A 21,615-nucleotide genomic window follows, 5' to 3' on the forward strand; every position below is an offset into this window, starting at 1 on the left:
GGGAAGAAAATGTAAAGTTTGTCATCAACATTGTCAGCATCATCATCACCATCACAATGTTAACTATCGCGGTTGTTGTCGCCACCACTAGCACCATTGCCTATCGATTTCAACCGCACAACGAGGGCCGATCCGCTAGACTTGCACCCACTCTCATCCGGTGTAGTTAACTTTTTTTCTATAAAAATATTACTTGCAGCCCCCCCCCCCCCCCCCCCGCCCGCCTTAGCCCGTTGTAAATAATTTTGCCCCAACCATTCTTCAATTTACTCTCGATTCATTGTTTCTTCCCCAAGTTACAAAGAATTGCTGGTTTCCGCTCTGCTATAACTCTATTAGCCTCGTATCTACTGTCTTCACCCCAATTGTATTCTGCCACTTGTAATCAAATTAAAATAAATATTCATTTTTCTTTGGTTATAAATGAACCTCTGCCACGCAACTCGCCCTCCTCCATGCCCACCCAAACAATGACGGTCTTCCATCCCCTCTTGCCACTTACGTGATGAATGCAATACATGTTTGCTGGATTCAATTGAATGTTGTCGCGTTTGGACTGATTATGAGCCCTTTGTTAAAGCAGCAAATCTCGCATCTCTTCGATACCGTGCTTCTCAGTTTGCCGTGGTAGGAACTACTCTAGCGTCTATTTATATTAAAAAGATACGGGTACTTTCGATTCTGTACTTGTGTTTTGCCTTAGTTATGCCCTTGGTTTTTTTTGCGCTGATGAATGTGAACTTGCGCTAGCCATGGCAGCAGTTAATTTACAGAGAAGCAGATACACAATCATTATAGTCACCAGCCGTCAAGTATTTGAAGCACGAGACGGACAGGAGGACCTACCAAAATTTTAATTCAAGGTAACCCAAGCAAGACTACCGCCCTTAAAGGAGCCATAAATACAAGATACAACTTTCTTCCGTTTTCAAAAACTTTCCTTTGATAACTCCCGAACCTCCACTGAGCGACAAAAGACGTTTTATAATGAAAAAAAAATGTTGAAAACCGCTAAAATTTGACGTTATAGTGATGTTATCAGGGCAGGAATGACGTAACGAGCGCAAGCACTAAATTTATAGTTATAATCGTGTTTACTGCGCGTTATCATTGAAATTATACGATCAAACGAAACTAGAGGCCCCGGTACAATCGGCCAGTCGTATTTTTGTGCGGTGGCTTAGGTAGGCAGCCGCGAATTGCACCAACAAGGTTAGGTGACGTCACAGAGAGGTGACGTCACAGGTGACGGCCGGAAAGGTGCCGGGGGGTCGCCACTGCTGCGTCTGCTTCCTTTACAATCTCCATTATTTATTTGAACTACAAATTAAAATTGCTTCTATTGTTATCGAGACAAGGCGGTGCTTTCTATGTACCAAACTGTGTTTTTTCTTCATGGTCTCCTTAAAGTGCCCGCTCTGGCTGACGTATCGCTGCTTCAGCAGCTCGCCTCTTCATAAAGCGCGTTGGGTACGCCGCTGGATAAGCATTTGCGATTAACGCCATCGATGTGGCCTGAATTGCGGAAATGGTGATCGTAGCCACATAAAATAAATCTGTTGAAAGGTGTGCTATGGCTATCGGAGCCGCTATAAGCGCATGCATGATCCGGTTACTTCGGTTTCTGAAGGCACAGACGAACGATGCTCCTATATGGTTTGGCGATAGACCCTGTGTTTCATTTCTGATAGCACATGCTCGTTTTAATTGGTTGGAAGAAAAGTGGCTGACAAAACATCACAAAAGCTCTTGGTGAAGGATATCACTTACTGATCTGACGTCACAGCGTAGCGCATCGAACCCCTGAAATCTGAGCGCCTTTGATCATACAGCATTAAAGAAACATTCCACGCCGATGGGTTCCATGAAGATATCCGTAAGTCGTGAAGAGCACTCTTGCAGATGGATGATTCCTTATGAAAACAAGGAAGAAAAAAGGAATTTAATTGACAAGTGACTCAACAAATAGAGTTCTCAGTCATGGAAAGGTATGCATACCTCTCTCGATGACTTAAAATTGCAACGAGAGTATTTCTTACGCGTCACTTTGGTTGCATACCGGTGAGCAGTGACAGCACAGTGGCCCGTGCATTGCGCTATTCTGCATTTTGGGGGTTGCTTGTTTATGCCTTTCTTAACGCCTATCTCTAAACTTGCCTATATTTGCTGCTACTGCCTCCCAAGTTTTTCCACTTTTGGCCGTGTGGCTTTGTGCACTTGAAACAAACATTCCTGCAATGTCGCCCGCCATGCAACAAGTTATCAGTGAGCTTAGGAGCGAACTTCTTCAGGAAATAAAGAATGCCGCGGCTTGCGTGCGGAAATCTGAGAACTTTTATGTCGGAATGACGATCCCAAAAGCATTGAGAATTTCACCAAAATGTTTGAGGAGAAGTCCTTGAGCTTTTGAGGACTACAAGGCTATTACGGCCTATAACGAAACCCTCACAGGATGAAACACTGCTTCGCGCGCGAATTGCGATGCCTTGACGAAACGACTGGCCGATACCGAGTCCCGCCTGCTTCACTCCGAGCAATGTTCCCGTAACAAAAACATTGGGATTAAAGGAATTGATGAGAAGCCTAACGAAAACGTCGTTGAGATCGTGAAAACACTTGGAACCCTTGATGAAGTTCCAGTGACTCCACACGAAATTGAGGTCTGTCACCGGGTTCCTTCTTAGGCGAAACCTAGCTGCATTGTTGCCGAGTTGGCTCGACACCAAAAGAAAGATGCACTCATTGATGAGGCTAGATAATTTCGTCTGAACAACAAAATCTTTGTAAACATTCCTAACTCGCCTGTCTACGTGAATGATACCGCCTTCTTGGCATGGCTATCTCGAAACTAAGACTGGTGGTAGGAAGTACGTCTGGTCACGAGGTGACAAAATATAAGCTAATTAAACTGAAGACCCTGATACAGTGGACATACCCCGTGACCGCAACCTCGGAAAAATCGAGGGAAATTTGTGCTTTCCTGTTTTCAAGACTGGATACTTCCTTGTCTTCACCTGCATGCAGCTTCATTGTCAGACTGCTTACGGGTCATCCGTTAGGCGAAGGGTTTGACTTTAATTGACAGCATATTTTTCCGCCTCAGTTTTTCTCTTCTGCGCATGCAATGCAACCATTCACATCGAAATACAAATTTATGGACGGCAAGCGATTGGCCTCGACACACAAGCTGTTTTAAAATTCTTCCTACCAGGATACCCTTGATAGGTACTTCTGTTAATAGACCCGCCACCCGGCAGTATTGCGCGGTGTTTCACTTTGCAGTTTTTACTCTGCCCCATGCCTTGCCACGTCTTTTACACATGCTTACGTTTGGGAAAAAAACCTGTTGATTTAACGGAGTTAGAGCTCCTTCTAAATGAACCATTTTCAACAATCGGGTACAAACAAGAATAACGCAGTTTTATATCTTGTTAATCATACGAATATGCTTTTCAGTGTGAATATAATCACCAAAGCGTGGTTTTAATGCAAACAAGGTGTAGGAAGCTATACCACAATACTAATCGTACTGCAGTGTAGCTCGGTTGTAATGAAATCGGCGGGAAACGCAAATAACTTCCCTATAACCGCTTCTTCGCTATATCAGGACTTCAAAAGAGTGCAAGCATCGAGTAGAACAAGCAGAAAATTTTATTTAAAAATCCTCAAAAAGTGGTCGAGGGTACTCTGCAGGCGTTTCGTGAGTGCACGTTTAGAAACTGCGGCCTCAATAATGGCCAAGTATGAGCCGTAGTCCGCTTATCAACTCCGGTACATACGCCACGTGTCAACGGCAGCAGCAGCAGCTGTTCTGGAGGTCATTGAGCAAAGTGCGTCACCGGCAGTCAGCCTCGGGTACCGATGCTCCGTCATCCGCGATTTTTTTTCCTTTTCAGAAACACCGCTGGCGAATTCGTCGATCGGGAGTTCCTCATTTGCAAGTACGTCTCCATAGTGCAAATTTAAAGCGCAACAAATTTAGACAAAAGCGAATGACACAAGGACAAGCTACTGCCGTTCAGGTCTGCTCACACCAAACTGGTGAAACGAGCCATTGCCAGCAGCTGCCTCAACAGTGCGTTGAACAAAACATGCGAGCACCTTATGGACACCAGTTTCCATTTGCAAATGCGTAGCCTAAGGTCAGCTGGTTACCACGCAAACGTGGTCGTAGCGGTGGCCGACGCAATTCGCTCAAAGCAAAAACAGGCTGGCATCGGGCAAGGCGACCAAGATAACCAGGCGACCCACCAATCTAACAAGGTGGTGGTTGTTCCCTACCTACACGGCATTTCACACAATCTTAAAAAGATTGGTGGAAGGGTTGACGTCAAAGTTTTGATATCTTCTCCTGAAAAACTGTCGCGGCTTTGCGCTGTTACGTGCCCGGTTCCGAAAGAACAGAAAAAGTGTGGGATGAAGCACCAAAATCAGTACGTTGACTGCACTGCGGGAGTGGTGTATAAGCTCCCATTGTCTTGCCATAGGGCCTACGTTGGACAAACAGGACGGTGCCTTATTCAACGCCTCCGTGAGCATGTGAATCGAGCGGAAAAAGGCGCGGACGCGAACCTCGCCAGTCATTGCCAGAACTGCAAGTGTTCGCCTCGATTTGATGAATGTACAGTTGTCCTTCGCGATCCCGATCAGCGCACACGGGAGATTGTGGAGGCGACTGAGATACATCGTGTTGGCGAAGATTGTGTGAGCACGACCTCCGTATCTTTATCAGCAAAAGAGCTGGCCTTCCTGGGTACGCACATGGCATAAGGAGCGTGTGAGCGCCTGTACAGTGCGCACATACTCTAGTTTAGGAGGATGCGCACATGCGCTGGTTTTTTTTGTATTTTTTTTTCACTTTTTCGGATATATACGTTGTTTCGTAAATAAAATTTCCAGTTGAAAGTAGCGCTTGTCCTTGTGTCATTCGTCTTTTTTGTCACGTTTCGTCAGTCGTCACGTTGTTAAGCACGTCTCGTTCGTGAGGGCGAAATCCACTCAGTTCAAGCCACTTGGTACAATATTTGCAGCGATAGCAGACACCCAAAGCCGCCCTAGGCTAATGGAAGCCGCTGCAGCACCGGCTACGTCACCGATATCAACTGCTGCTGCTTTGTATCCAGCAGCACTACTACACCGCGAGAAGCCTGCTTTGCGGAAGTAGTGAAGTATCGTCTGCGACTTCCCGTCCCTATGAGCTCGGTTTGCAAAACGTGGTGCTTTCACCAGCAGTACCTTCAAGTCTGCTGAGTTGTCAGCGATCTGTATGTCGATGAGGACACGCTCGATAACAATACGGTGATAGTGAACATTAAAGTTTGCTATCACTCCCTGGTCCATCGACTATAGCTTAGAGGTTGTGTTTAAAGGAAGAAAAATGAGCTCGACAGCGCTTAGAGGTTCGTTTACATGGTGTACGCTGCAATTGTCGAGCAACCGCAGAACTTTGCGCTTCTCCGCGCTCATTTGCTTGTCAAGGTAACCAGCCACTCAGAGAATATGACCCTCGTCATCTATACTTTCCAGTTGTGTGTGTCCGCTACTGGCACTGACAGCACCTTCACCGAGCTGCGAGGTTTTAGACTTGCAAATGACTAAGAGGCTTGTCTCAGCATTCCGTGTGGGCGCGCACCAACACCGTGACGAAATTCTTGCTGTTTTTTTTTCACACTCTTGGTCGTCTTCGCCGCGAGAGTTTTCGCTGGCAGTAACCAAAAGAAAAATTGGCTTCAATCCATGCTGTGCAGGTGGTTGAAAAGCAAAGCTTTAAACGACACCCACAATAATTGTCCATACGACGTCACTTGAACTCACGCACGTGGCTCTATCTACAACGAGTGAAACCAGAGACTCTGCCTGTCGTTACCTGGAATTCGCGGGGGCGGCGTACCGAACGCTGCAGCGTTGGTCACAGCTGGGCTAGAAAGCCCTACGCCGCCGCTGTAGCCCGGCCGTGCGTCGGCAGAAAACGGAGAGGAGCCCCTTTCAAAGGCTGAGATAGCGAAACTTAGCCATTCTGATGTGCTAACTTGGGGCTACACCACCGCGTGACACAAGCGCAGACACCTAAACAATTCGGCATGTGAGCTTAGTTTAAACTAGTTACTTTCGGAAGTTTGAGAATTGCGAAAAAGCTAAGGGAATATTCACAATATAATCCCTGTGTATGAGATCCGTTTGCTCCTTTCGCATTTTATTACCTCTTAAAACACAACCGGATTGCTCTTCACCAGTTTAGAAAACGGAGTCCCATTCGCTGAAAGCAGTGCGCAAAAGGTAGCGTTTCTCTATCGGCTAGATATCAGCGCGTGGTCTCTACATTTTGTTTCCACGCTCTGCAAACCAATCATTAACGTATATTTGCCATACGACCACTTAATTCCTTCGGGCCTCAGTTTCCCAGGAGGTGCCGTCGAGCCATTTAATAATCAAGCCATGCGAAGGAAGCGGGCAGTGGACGTGAAGCACGCTAGAACAGGCCAAAGAAAACCGTCTTTAAAGCAGACGACAAAGCCGCCCCTCCGACGCGCCCGCCTGTGCGAGCAGGTAGCTGCGCGCGGTGAACGCTGGGTGATAGCGCCCTATCGCCGCGCCATCTACACTGTGCTCCGAAAGTGAAAACCGCCTCCCCCTCACAATCCGCGTTTGGGCCGGTGTTTATTATATTTTTCCGGGTATTTTAACACCTTCATTTTGAGAAAAAAGGCCTCATTTCGTCGATGACTGCTCGTCAGCAGTCGCGATGAAACGAGAAGCCAGCCGGAACAAGAAAATTGGAATGATATCGGAGAGTGGAGATAGGAGCCAAGGAATTAGGGTTACTAAAAACACAGCAACGTACGCTGCTAATTACCGGCACAGTTCCAGACATGTTCTGTCACAGTTCCAGACATGTCCTAATATCCATCACCTGCCTTAAGAATCGCGTCGAAGAATTCAAGCAACACCCTCAGTATGAAGTGTGATGTTTAGGCAGTTCACGGGCGCGGATATTCCATGTGGGAGTAGGGTGCTGGTGGGTAAGAGTGTGACGATTTATGGTAGGCACGTGAATGTAGGGAGGCGGTGAAAGGAGTGAAAAACAGTGTGCAGTGAACGCAAGCTCTATGATTATCGAATACTTTTCGAAAACTTATTTTCGCTTTCTTAGCCGACAATGAGAACAGCTGTTGTTTTCCTGATCCGTAGCACATGAATAATAATTTTTATCCCATTGAGCTCCTCCTCGAACTTTGTGCCTTTTTTTTCTACACAGGCCTTCCAAATAGTGTTGCCACCATTCCACGCAAACAACCGGCTCATGTGTGTGTGTGGGGGGGGGTTGTATTAGAAGGTTGAATTTGTGTTGAAAAAAGGGACTACGTTTTCATGACATGAAATGCAATTTATGGCCATGTTTTCCTACAGAGAAATCAACGTAACATTTCTACTGAAAGTGACTCAGCTTTTGCTTATTGCTTTGAGTGCGCCAGTGAATTGTAACTGCCCATACTTCGTCCAGTAAAAGCTCTGCTTTGCATCTGAATCCAACCAACAAACGTCAAAAAAGCACGTGATGAAGGAGACATAATGTATTTCATATTTCTATGACATGTATTCATATTCATATTCCATTCTACGCACTACTCGCAATATACTATGCTACCTGGCAATCGCGGCGGCATTTCAGTGTGCTGTTCCTCCCCTGTGTCCCCCTCTAACACAGCAAGCACGCTCGCCCGCGTATTTTCAATGCTCGAGTGTATTTGCGTAGCTTGTCGACGCATATTTATCGTTTAGTTACTGAATGAGTTCTTATAAAACCCAAAAAATAAACGCGGCACAATGTCCGAAAAACCGGCCAATGGCGGCCGGTTTTGAGTACAGAGCGGTAACCGGCCCCCTGTCGGAAAAAACCGGCCGGACAGTCAAAACGTGCGAAGTTGGCAACCCTGCATCCGACAAAATGGCTAGCATCGTTTTTCTCGAAGTGGCGACTTTTCTGGCTACCTTTCAAACGTTGAGTTCAAGGTGACGACTTTCTTGGCTACTTTCGGCAGTTTCCCGGCGACTTTTTGTTCAGAGTACCTGGCAACCCTGATTCGGAGTTTCTTGTCCCGCACGCCACGAAGAAATCGTTGGATGGTAGAGGTAGAAAGCTCTGCTGTAAAACCGCATGGGTAAACCATCCTTGTATACGTCCCTGACAGCGTAAGTCTCAAAGATGCGGCCGCTAGCTTCTCCATCTAACGCTTGAGGCCATCCGCGCCGACGGACGCAGCTTCACCCAATATGCTTATGCATGGGATGCGTGCCGTTCTTTGTACCGCTGTAACCATCCGTTGCCCTGTTTGAAGTTCTCCTGACTAAGAGTGATCCCCGAACTACTGGCCTTTTCTAGCAGGACCGGCCCATTAGCGGGAATTCTTCGTGCGGGCATCTAGAAACCGTTTGTAGAGCGCGACTTCCACGTCGGCATAAGTCGCAGCGGGAGTTTGTTTCCGTTCACCGCTACCAACATCCCTACACAAAACAGCGTCAATATTTGATGATGGTCGCCTAAGTCGACTGCGCAATGTCATACTTGCGCACAATGTCTGTATTTTTTTTTGTTTTGCCAACCTAATTAAAAATGGCGCTTTTCTCTTTTAACCATAGCACCTTTGTTTTCGCCGTAGACGTTCCGGGCCTCGGTGGACTCGACATTTACGCTTCGATACAGAGCGCACAAGAATGAAAAAGTTCAAGGATGCCAGAAAAGCACTACAGAAAACGAATAAAGAGCACCAATCCTAGTGACGGAGATAACGAAGTCTGGCTCATGGAAAGCGCCAGAACCACTGACGCACTGAGCGAACGTCGTCAGTGTCGTCAGCGCGGGAAGGCAGAGTAAGCGGTTAGGCACAACATTACTAGAACAGTTATTCAGTAACGTTGGTTAGGAAGGCCGCTTGGTCAGCCATCGCTTGGTTTGGCTGGTGGCACCACGCCGTTGAAAGAAAGGAGCACTTTAGAAGTGCACCCGTGCACCTCCATGTTTTGCATTTTGTGCACGAAGAGGCGCTACAAGTCTTTACAGGGGGCGGCAAAATATCTGTCAACAGGTGTTATTTTTTCATACCACGGTTTTTTTTCTCCGTGTTTCAAACAAACAAGGGTCACTATACAGAGCAAGGACAAACGTGAAAGAACAAGGCTTTGCGAGCCAAAACTGCGGGCCAGCCGCACAGGCAGCGGTCATCGACCGGCCTACCATAAAAAAAATTCCGAGCCATCTCCACTAACGTGAAACGTCGGGAGGGGTGAAGCTTGCAGTGTATAAGTGTATTCAAAAATTGTAAGTCTCTCTTGCTACACGGCGCGCGCTGATTTGGCGCCGCTGAAGCGCCGGTGGGAGAAGCAATCGCGCGCTTGCCGAGGCGGTGGCGCCCTCTCGCGTTGAACCGGATTTAAGCAAATAAATGAGAAACAGACTGGCCATAAGTTGTCTTTGTGTCACACACCGCAGCATGCTAAGAAATATGCGTCACAGGAGAAATCCTGATGTTTGAAACCAATTTTGACAAGTTTTTAACAAATTTTTTTTATGAATGCAGTTAAATGCTGATTATGCCCGTATTTTAAATAATTGGAAGTCACGTAAGAATATTCTTAAGCAGTTTTATCAATTATCTTGTTTTGTGACCATCGCTTGGCAACTTAATTTACCGTGACGATGACATGAGATGACGACAGGCGACGCCGAAAGCCCGAAGCCTAAAGATGCCTCAACCCTAAAGCGGAGGCGCTCCCTTGGTTCGAGAGGGTGACCAAGAGCTGTGGCTGTGTAACGCGTGGAAGTGAGCTTTCACAAAAGGAGCGGAGGTGGACATAAGGGCAAACGATGCTGGAGGAGGCGCCCGGTAGTAAAGAGTTGGCGGTTTCTTTACCTTCGATGAACCCGAAAGCTGGAAGAAGTATTTAAATATATCATTCTAGTCTCTTTTGAAAAAAAAAATACTTGATTTCATGCACTTATTTGCATTTGTTTATTTCGTTAAAACTGGACCAAGAAGGCATAGTAAATGCCCAAATTGGAACGGGAAGGCAAAATCACTTCGTTATAGCACCTTTTTCGCTAGAAGTGGGTTAGTTATAAGTTGGTTGCGCTGTATATGAATCGTACTGGAAAGCGGACAGGGGGTATGCGTGCTTATCTGGAATAGAAGGCGATGCGAATTGCTTTCTGATTTTTCCGTGCTTACGCCCGACTATGAGGTCGTGACCATTAAATCGGGATCGCACATTATTTTAATCTGTAATCGTCCACCCGTGTTGATACCTCCATTTTTTTGTGTTTTAAAATCGTTTTCTGGAGTTTATTTCTTTTCATAAATACAACTTTTCATAGATGGAAAACCTACGCCTCATTAATGTAAATGCACAAAGGAGTGTAAATAAAACTGACCTCCTTGAAATCGCTCTACTCCAACATGATCCGCACATCAGAGTAATTACTGAAACATGGTTATGCAGCGAAATAAGTGGTGATACTATATTCTCAACGAACTACAAAGTTTTTCGCAAAGGCAGTGCCTCTAGAGATGGTGGCGTGGTGGTTCTAATCAAAGAACAGCTTGAAGCCATATTGTCGGACGATACCGCCGACTTGGAGTGCTTGTGCATTAAGTTATCTCGTTGTGGTCAATGTTTTATTTTTACAGTTCACCGCCCTCCTGACACACACCCTGAATACTTAAGCAAACTTGAGCTACATGTGTGTCAATATCACAAACATAAATTATTCTTATGTGTGCCTTCAATCTACAAACTGTTAACTGGGAATTATTGCACGCTTGACCCCAGAATGACGAGCATGCTAACATTATATTCAGTATTAGGTTCACTCATGATTTGACCCAGCTGGTCCGCGAACCAACGCGTGGTTCAAGGTCTTAAAGTTCAGTTTTATATCCGATATTTCTTCATCGCGCGTGGGCCTTAGGGACCCACTATCTTGTGGGCCTTTTCGTCCCACTTTTGAAGCGTGGTGATAGCAAACGCTCTCAAGCACGGTTTTTCAAAGACTACTCCCATGCTCAGGACTTTTCATAATTGATTACTTGGAGTCCGGTCTTGTTGATTTTGACAAAGATGACGTTTGCGTTCCCTAGGAGCGGTGTAAGAAAATGTGGGAATATTGTTTAGCTGAATTTTTCCGAAGCCGAATAAACAAAATCCAGAAACGGACGCCCTGAATAACGCGTAGTATTAATCACTTGAAACGCAAAATTTAACGTCTAAAAAAGAAGCGCGGGGATTCGAGTAAAACCGGACCGCTGCACGATAGCCTCGCACAAACTCTTCGTTCTTCTAAGAAATACTTCCATAGCCTGTTTTCTAGCCGAAGTGTATATCCATCTGATGTTCCCTTGTTTCACACGACCAAGGCCAATTTTGTTTCGTACACGGGAGTATTTTCTGGCTTCTTAATACTGATAACTGAGAAATCAAGGGGTCCTGGTAATATTTCAAACATTTTCCTTTGCCAATATGCTAAAGTTACCGCGAAATATTTTGTGAATATATTCCGTATATGTTTGATGTCTTCACTACTCCCGAGAGACTACAAGGCTGCCCGAGTTGCCCCGGTATTTAAAAAGCTAAGCGCTTGCTTTGAAATTACCGTTCAATATTCTTAACATCATGATGCTGTAACCTCATCGAGCCTATAATCGCAAATGATATTACCAAACATCCTGAAAATAATGCCATCTTAATTGATTATTAACATGGTTTCTGAAATGTTTATTCTACTGTAACTCAATTGCTTACTACAACTCATTCCTATGCGGCAACTATAGATGAAAACGGTCAAATTTATGTGATAGTTTTGGAGTTTAGGAAAGCGTTCGGCAGGGTTCCGCATGACAGCCCAATAGTATAAATAAACAATATTGGTCATCCTCGCATCTTGGTTTGTTGGGTTATCATCTGAAAAACCGAATTCAGTACGTTGAAATTGGGAATAAATGATCGGGCTGCCTTCCTGTCGCCTCCGGTGTACCGCAAGGGAGTGTTTGGGACCCCTGCTGTTCCTGCTGTATATAAATGACATTGTAAATGTGGTGTGTTCATCTTTGCAAATCGGCCTGTTTATAGACGATTGTGTTTTGTATAGAGAAAGTATTTGCCCTGAAAATCAACATGAACTTCATGACAGTTTGTTTAATGTTTTTCAATGGTGCAATCGCTGGGAAATGGCTTTTAACTTTGATACATCTGTATATATGTGTATAAACAGGAGGAAAAATCCACTTCAGTATAGTGTCACGCTAAACGCTTTACCTGTACAGCAAGTTTCGCAGATCAGATATTTAGGAGTAACACTTACGAGTGATTTATTTTGGAATCAACGTATTGACAATATTTCCACCTTCGCATCCCGTAAACTGTCTTTCTTAAAACACAAATTAAAGAACGCTCCTTCTGAAGTTCAACTCCCGGCCTACCAGTCAATAATACGACCAAAGTTAGAGTATGCATGCATAATATAGGACCTGTTCACACTAGAAAACGTTAATAAACTGGAAAGAATCCAAAGAAAAGCTGTAAGGCATGTATACACCAAGTTTCCTCCAACTGATTCACCTTCTGATCTAACTAGAGCTAATGGCATTGAACTCCTTGAGTCACGACGGAAGACATTTATGACTGATTTTCTTTCCCTCGTTTTGCGGAGGCAAACAGCACTAGACCTGACACAGTAAGTGATACCCATATCGACAAGACATACGAGACACCATCCCCCCGGAACCCTAACACCTTATTTTGCACACACAAATCAATATAAATTTTATTTTTTCCATGAACTGTGGCAGAATGAAACTTCCCAGAAGACCCTGCATAAGGATTAACCATGTTTTCCTGGCTAACTGTGTATTGTGTGTTTCAGTAAACCTGTTCTCGTGTGCCGAATTCTTTTTTTTTATTTCTGCCTGACTTCAGTGCGTGAATATGTACTTTTTACTTGCGTCGTGCCTACCTGCTTGGACCTGCGAAGCTCTGCAATATACAATAAATGAAATAAAATAAAATGACAATAATCCTTGATGAAGATTGTAATATGAACATGCGCATTGACAGCACTAAAAAACGCAACCACGCAGCTGGAGCTCAACCGGCACCATGTAAAGGACTCGCCACCAAAGAAAGGCAAAAGCCCGCAAAAGCGCAACTTTGCGGCTATTCTTCTTATGATAATACTGCGAAAAACAATGTTCCGCTATTTTGTTGGTGATAAACGTAGAACAGGCTAAGATCGTGCATTAGAAAGCTCACCTTCGTGCCCCGCACTGTTACTTCATCGTATTTTATGACTTCCTATTCAGAAACAATTGTTATTTTAAATTTGCGATCACAACAGGACCTTGTCACTGATGAAGCCTGGATGTTAATTTAGTTGCGGTGTTTTAAGGTGAGCTTACTTACACTTGGAATATAACTCGTTTGGTTAAACATAATTGCCAGCATCCTAGCCAACACGGATTGCGCCAGGTTTTTTTTTCTCAACGCAGCTTGTTGAGTTAACGCATGACTTGACTCTGCTTAAAGCAGTCGATTGTATTTCCTTGGACTGCAAAAAAAGTTTTCGACGGTGTCTCATATCACCTTCTTCTTAGTACATTGCGGGCTATAAACTGAATGAATCGGTTATGGCATGGATATCCCGGTATATCTCTCTAAGACAGCAGTCGGGCGCTCTCAATGGTTGTTCATGCGAATATGTTCCCATGACCGCAGGAATTCCCCAAAGCTCGTTGCGAGCCCTCTTTTTTTCTCTTATATATAAACGTTATTACTATTGGCTCGAAATCTTTGCTAGAAATGTTCGGGAATTACGGCGTAGTTTACAGGACTATAGCGAATGAACAGGATTCCGAACACCTGCAGCACGATTCGAATTTAATAACATCCTGCTGTGCTGATTCAGAAAAGTCGTTTAATGTTAAAAAGTGAGTTAACCTCACTTTTACAAGAAAACCTTCCTTCCAATTGAATACGTATACTGGAAATTACTATGCTTTAATTTAAGAACTGCCGGGGTATATAAATAACTGGAAGTTTATTTAACGGGTGGTTAGATGATAAATAGGCACTTGCACAACATCAAAGTTACCGCTGCACGTTTTTCTGGCTTTCTGATACAAATTTCAGCGAACCTCCATCTAGCTTAAAAGTACCACCGTAGTTCGCTCATGTGCGCTGGATGTTGTAGTACGCATGTGTTTTCTGGACTTTCTTCACCAAAGAGCTGGTTGATACGCTCGAAAACATACAGAATAGGGCAGTACGATTCGTATTAGGTAATGGCACTGTCAACTTAGCATGAAGGAAAATGAAACTAAACTTTATGGTAAGACGTGAAAGATCACAGACGAAACCCTAGGCAGAATTTTTTTAGTAATACCTATGATTCGAAAAATGGAATGAGAGATAAGAAATATATCGAAGCGCCATTTTACATATCCCAAAGTGGCACCGCTAGCTTAAAAAATCATTAACTTTCCTTTAAACGTGATGCCTTACCAAATTCATTTTATCTAGATCAATACCAGAATGTAATTATCTTCCACGAATGATTCTATCCACGGTTTATAATTGCAATATTCACCGCGCTTCGTAGAATTATTTTGTCATTTGGTCTCAAATTTGATACTTAGTGTTGTGTATCATCTCCCTGCTGTAATGCATGCAAACGCGAAGCAGGTATCAAATAAATAAATAAATAAATAAATAAATAAATAAATAAACTTGCGGAGCTGAAACTTCGCCTCCGACGAGTTGAGAACCTTACACATTCAAACTCCGCTAATGAAATATTTATTTTTTTATTCATTGCAGTATGCAAGGTTTGCTGTATGAATAGTACCATTGCTATGCTATTGGTTTGAAACAAATTATGAAACTCTAGTCTTACGGCTTTTCTTGCGTGAACACAGAGGGATACATCTGAAGCCACCTGAAGCAGGGCGTCATTCGCAACGCGTCTAAATTTTTTTAACGTAGTACGACATTATAAGACATTTAAGTTCTTTTGTACTATTACCCAGTGTGCACATAACTCATGAAAACATGAAAAATAGATTGAAAATTTAAGTACTTCCTAAATCTCTCCTAGGATCAGCCCTGTGTAAGACCACCAGGAAAGTTGATCTAGTATAAAATATAGTTGCAAGAAAAATGGGAAGAAACTGGACATACTTTTTGTGTGAAGGAAATTATATTAAATGCTCCTGAGTGTTTTTTGGTGTACCAAAGCGCTTCGTAAAGGCATTCGCGCCGGTTTTGTATACAACTAAAAAGGTAAAGCAAATGTCGTAAAAATAGTTGATTTAGTCCGAGCATGAAGGTGTTCAAGAAGATTGTCTTAAGTGAAATGGGCTGAAAGCGGCACTTTAATCTTCGTGAAATTCAACCCATTAAAGTATGCGCCTTCCACCCCCCACCCGTCTTCCTTTCCCGTTTATTACAGGTAAGCCGCCCCAGAGAAGATATCAGGACTTGTATAATACGTCTATTCCAGCTCAGCAAAGAAATGAATATTTTCTGTATGCGACAGTAAAAGAGGCTCAGCAAATAAAGGAATGGCCATTTGTGAGCACTGTTTAATAAATGAATTCTGCTGTCAACTGACGCTGATAATTAAGCCAGGTTGCGCTGATGGCTGGACGGCTCGTGGTGGCGCGCGGGCTCACTTTGATGCGGATGCAGTGGAACCAAAATGTTGGGTTTGTGCTGCTGCCAAGCGAGACTGAGTCATCTGCTTGAGCTGGATTCAGTGGTCGTCCACCGGCCTCAGTACAATTACGTACTGTGGCTGAACTCCAATGCGCGTAGCATGGCCGAACTTCCGGCAGCTTTACTCCGGCTGGAGTCCGACGACCGCATCTCGGCTGTGCTCCGGTGGTCGTACTTCGGCCGCTCAGGGGTTGCTTTGGAATGGCCGGTGCCCTACGGCTGGAATGTGGCCGTATGAACGTAAGCCAGTCGACTGGCCGATGGACACTGGCCGTCGGACAGCAATGGGAGTACGGCCGTATACTGCCAAAAGGGCCACATTTGGACACGGGCCGAATACGGCTGCCGGAAAAAGGCCGGAGAGAAAATCACCGGCCAAAGTACACCGGCTTGAGTTAGGCCGAACAGTCCTCTGCTGCCTGGGTACAGTGTGGGGCAAAGTTGATAGGACATATATATATATATATATAGTCGTGAAGTAGAGTCCTTAGTTGCTGCAGGAATACGCACAAAGTAGAAATACGCGCTTCGGAGACTTTATAAACTCACCGCTCGTGGCGGCGTGTGCTTTGTAGTTTTTCCCTCTCGGAGACACCGGATGTTTTTGGGCCTTTCGCCACCCGTGAACTCGTCGCATTTCCTGTTATTCCCACCAACTCGTGTTCCTCCTTGCCTCTTTCTTGCCTCCTCCTTGCCATGTTGTTCATCCCTCTTCCTTTCTTCCTTTTTATTTGAGAGGCTCTTTTTCGCCTGCCTTTGGCAGAATGAGCTCTGTATGGTGTGTGTGGTCGTTTGTGTGTTTGTTTCCCATGTGGCTTGTGTTTCGGGGCGCCGTCCCCACTCTGAGTCTGTACGATTTTACCCAAAGCTTTCATTCCTGAGGAAGACCTGTCTCAGGTCGAAACGTTTGAAATAAAGTCTCTGAAGAGCGTATTTCTACTTTGTGTGTGTATATATATATATGTATATATATATAGCGTATGAATGAAGTACGATGGGGCCGGTAAAAAAATATACAGTGAAAGAGAAGACTAAAGGGTAACGAACGAAAATGTATTAACGTTTCGGCTTCGGAGAAGCCTTCGTCAGAATGTGAGAAAGAAAGCTTACGTGAGAAAGAAAGCCCAGATTGCAGAATTGGTAAAACATTCGAGATCTAATCGAAAGGCGTGGGTTCGGTCCCCACTCTGGGCGCGTGTTTTTCTTTCTTTCTCACGTAATTAATAAAAGAATATAATAATGTAACGTCGGTAACGGTAAAAAATAGTCTAACCATTCCCCTATGCCTTCTTTGGCGTTGTAGACTGCCGGCCTTTCTTTCTGTATTTCCTAACGAGCCCCCCATTTCCAAACCCTATTATCATGCGAAAGCTTAGCGAGGGCCTCGGTTCTGGCAGCCTTGATGCCAAGGTAGCATAAGAGGGTTTCCCGCCAGTTACCTGCTTATGACAGGCTCTAGACGTTCGCGTCATGCCCCGGGGGTTGAAAAAGAAGGCCCCCTTCTCCCCGTGTAGTCTGAGTGGCGCTGGCTACCCCTCTCAAGCGTCAGATACAGTTGTAGTAAATATCAATACCCCAGAAAGTGAAGAGGAACACAGTCGCCCAGATAGCCGAATTGGTAAGGCATTCGAGATCTAATCGAAAGGCGTGGGTTCGGTCCCCGCTCTGGGCGCGTGTTTTTCTTTCTTTCTCACGTAATTAATAAAAGAATAATAATAATGGAACGTCACTAACGGTAAAAAATAGTCTAACCACTCCCCTATGCCTTCTTTGGCGTTGTAGACTGCCGGAATTTCTTTCTGTATTTCCTAACGAGCCCCTCATTTCCAAACCCTATTATCGTGCGAAGGCTTAGCGAGGGCCTCGGTTCTGGCAGCCTTGATGCCAAGGTAGCATAAGAGGGTTTCCCGCCAGTTACCTGCTTATGACAGGCTGTAGACGTTCGCGTCACGCCCCGGGGGTTGAAAAAGAAGGACCCCTTCTCCCCGTGTAGTCTGAGTGGCGCTGCCTACCACCCTCAAGCGTCAGATACAGTTGTAGTAAATATAAATATCCCAGAAAGTGAAGAGGAACACATTCGCCCAGATAGCCGAATTGGTAAGGCATTCGAGATCTAATCGAAAGGCGTGGGTTCGGTCCCCACTCTGGGCGCGTGTTTTTCTTTCTTTCTCACGTAATTAATAAAAGAATAATAATAATGTAACGTCACTAAGTGTAAAAAATAGTCTAACCATTCCCCTATGACTTCTTTGGCGTTGTAGACTGCCGGCATTCCTTTCTGTATGTATATATATATATATATATATATATATATATATATATATATATATAAAAACATGACGAATACACGTCATTCGGCACTATCAAATATCTCGGAAACAGCCGAATAGCACTGGCAATGACGACTGCAACCTTGATATGTGTCCTTACTGAGTCCCTCGTCCCATATCTTTCTGTTCTGCTGCATGCATTACGTGGACTCTGGCTCCAGCAGTTCGGATATGCCAATTGCTAACCCCGACATCCGACCACGTCTTACGTGGCGGCCGCTGGAAAAAAGACGTTCTACGTCTCCCGCGGTAGTCGAGGGACGGCGCTAGTTGACCGGCCTCAGAGCACTGGTAAATATAAACCCCCCTGGTAAAAGTCGAGAAGGCCGCCGCTGCGGGGTAGCGTAATTGGTTAACGCACCGCACGCGTTATGCGTAGATGTGGGTTCGACTCCCGCTCCCGGAAAAACGGCGGATTTTTTCTCGACTTATATTTTCGCCTGTTTAGCACTGTATTAAAAAAAAACAAAAAAAACATGACGAATACACGTCATTCGGCACTATCAAATATCTCGGAAACAGCCGAATAGCACTGGCAATGACGACTGCAACCTTGATATATATATATATATATATATATATATATATATATATATATATATATATATATATATATATATATATATATATATATATATATATATATATATATACATACATACATATATATACATATTGCTTTTGTTGTGTACAGTTGCAAGAAAATCGTAAGGACACTGTGTTAAGGGGACCGAGGGCCTCTGTACACAGTACTGGCCATTAGGTGTGGCCAGCCCTCGTTTCTGAAGGTTTAGAAAGTAAGTTTCAGTGGAATTTCAAATTTATCTATACAAAATGTTCGTGCGCTACAAATCATGTCTAGTGTAGTACAGCCATGAGAAAAATTTTAATACTTACTAGCGCTGCTACTTCAGAAATCTCGCCTTTATGACCGCTTAGAAGGTGGTGTGGAGAAATATTTCGGACCAACTAAGATATGAATATCCTCTCAGCGGCATAAACCAGCCTGTGCGCGCGCGTGTGTGTCTGTGTGGCAAACCGGCAGTACACAAAAATATCGCCTGGCGGTAGGCATTACGCTTGGGATGCTGCTGTTTTGTTCGGAAGAAACATTTATACACATGTGGCATTTACATGGCCAAATTAAACAACGTGGAAGTAGAGGCATATTTACCAGCGAGTAATTCCCCGTTCCATAGACACGAGCAGAAGAGTCCGTCAAGCACGCAGACTTGCAGGCCACACTGGAAAAAACAAAAGCACGCAACGATAAAAACATTCTCGATAACAATCGGGACACGCGTGAAATGCTTTCATAAGCTAAAATATTTCTACCCCCAACGAAAAGAATACCTGCCGTGAAATCACCACAACGTTTTCTGGTGTGCTTTTAGAGGTTGTGAGTCGTGTTCTTATTGGGTTTGAAACATATATATATCACTGTGTCGAACCGAAAAAAATACGGGTTCGGTTACGGTTCGGGTTCAGGTAAATTTATTTTGTTCCCGTTCAGCTCCGGTTCGACTAATTTGTTCCGCGAACCGGTTCGCGAACAGCTTCGGGGCGTTGAACCGGTTCGCGAACCGGTTCAGACCTGAATAATTAGCAAGGAGCGAAAAATCAGTTTTGTATACATTAAATCCATCATAAAACTGATGTATTTTTTTCTTCTTTCTTCACTCGAACTAGTGGTTTTTTTTAAATGAGCTGCAATACTACTGTCAAATTTGAAAATCTATGCCAGATGTAACAGAAATGTACCAGCCACGTTTTCACCACACCTACTGTCAGTCGTCCTAGAGACTACACAAAGCCACCGCCAAGAGACATCAGTTTGTTATTTATTGGTGCCTCTTGCTTCGTTTTATTGTACTGCTTGGATGCTAATAATGGCTTAAGACATTGCTTATTTTGGTCGAATTACTTCCTCGCTACGTCACTGCTGATGCTGGGTAGCAGAAAATTTGAAAGTTTTTTTGGTGTTTCGCACCACTTCTTATGAAAACAACGTCCTTAACGAGTCACCAAAGGCAGATCTTTCAAATAAGGCAAGGTAGGGCTTCGTTTTCATGGTCCATTTAGGATCCTTGGCCAAGCATGTAAGAAGACGCGGCGGCAAAATGTCGCCGACGACGGGCTGCGGCCCCTTCGTTATTCGGCTTACTGCGACAAACAAAAGCGAATGCTGCCTGCATCTTCATTGTAAAACAATCGTCCAAGAAAACTTCCATGTAAAGCGCGCAAAGACACACCCCCGCACACAACATGGCGTTTTATTCGCCTGTGAAGAGCAGTTTTACCTGTAGAAGAGGCTACCAAAGACGCTAGTGGAAATCAGCGAAACCTAACGTACATGCAGTGCCAAACGCTGGGCACACCTGTCAATTCGAAAGAACACAGTCTCTAGAATTTCGAATAGACGCGTATCTTCGTTTACCTCGCCCGCCGCAGTGGCTCAGTGGCTAGGACGTCGTGCTGGTAAGGCCAAAAAAGCGGTTTCGATTCCCGGCCGCAGCTGCCGCTTTTCTCATGGAGACGAAACGCGAAAACGGCCGTGTGTTCGAGATTTAGGCGCACGCTAAAGATCCCCATGTGGTCGAAATTCATCCGGAGCCCTCAACTGCGACACACCTCATCACCTGTGTAGCGTCGGCGCGTAAAACCTCATTATCAATCAATATTCCCTTACCCCATGTAGTGCGTTTAAGAATCTTATTTCTCCAGCCCCTTCGCCTTATTTTCCCCTCTTCTTGTTTCGTGAGGTTCAGCTCGCTTGTATAAAGCCGATGTCTCAAGCTAATAGCGAACATATGTGCGTCCCTTTCTTCCTGCGGGCCGTTTGTGGCGCTGTTTTAATTCTTGTGATTATACATGTGCCTAAAAGCCAAAATTTCAAGTCTTTAGCTGCTCCAAATAGGCATAGGTAAATGTAGGGATTTACCCTAGGCTGGTACAAAGTGCAATAATCTAGTGAAGTGATTGCACTTGCACTGTCCCAATGAGGGACAGAGAGAGAGAGCGACAAACGCTTTATTGAGCCTCTAAAGGCCTCTTTCGAGGGTGGGGTGACAGACGGACCGGCGACAGCGGGAAGGGCGAATTCGGTGCTTCAACCATCGCTCACGCTGCCAAGAGTTTGACATTTCTTCTTCCCAGCCTTGCACCCTGCTTGCTTCACCATCAGCAACATACCATTACAACTAGGGGCCTTAATTGCTATAGTGGTGTGCAGTCGTTTCACCATGTTGTGGCTATGGCGTTGTGCGGCTGAGCCTAAGGACGCGGGTTTGATTTACCCGCCGCGGTGGCTTAGTGGCTAAGGCGTTGCGCTGCTGAGCATGAGGTCACTGGTTGGATTCCCGGCCGCAGCAGCCGCTTTTCTGATGGAGGCGAAAAGCAAAAACGCCCGTGTGTACAAGATTTCGGTACACGTTAAAGATCTCCAGGTGGTCAAAATTAATCCTGAGCCCTCCACTACGGCGCGCCTCATCGCCTGCGTTGCGTCGGCGCGTTAAACCCTGCAATA

At 44.8% G+C, this 21,615-nt stretch overlaps 1 protein-coding gene across 2 annotated transcripts in view; it reads right to left on the reverse strand.

The window, feature by feature from the left end:
* LOC144162552 (receptor-type tyrosine-protein phosphatase T-like) overlaps positions 1 to 21,615 on the reverse strand; it is a 616,771-nt gene that overhangs the window by 554,130 nt on the left and 41,026 nt on the right. For both annotated transcript variants that reach the window (XM_077693138.1, XM_077693139.1), the window contains exons 3-4: positions 19,264 to 19,333; positions 1,771 to 1,913 (exon numbers count right to left, since the gene is read on the reverse strand). In XM_077693138.1, coding sequence (XP_077549264.1) covers positions 1,771 to 1,913; positions 19,264 to 19,333 — 213 coding nt within the window. The remainder of the gene's footprint in view (positions 1 to 1,770; positions 1,914 to 19,263; positions 19,334 to 21,615) is intronic.

The sequence above is a fragment of the Haemaphysalis longicornis genome, unplaced genomic scaffold (genome assembly GCF_048455015.1).
Source record: "Haemaphysalis longicornis isolate Haplotype H1 unplaced genomic scaffold, Haemaphysalis longicornis Haplotype H1 scaffold_12, whole genome shotgun sequence".
NCBI classification, from domain to species: Eukaryota; Metazoa; Arthropoda; class Arachnida; order Ixodida; family Ixodidae; genus Haemaphysalis; species Haemaphysalis longicornis.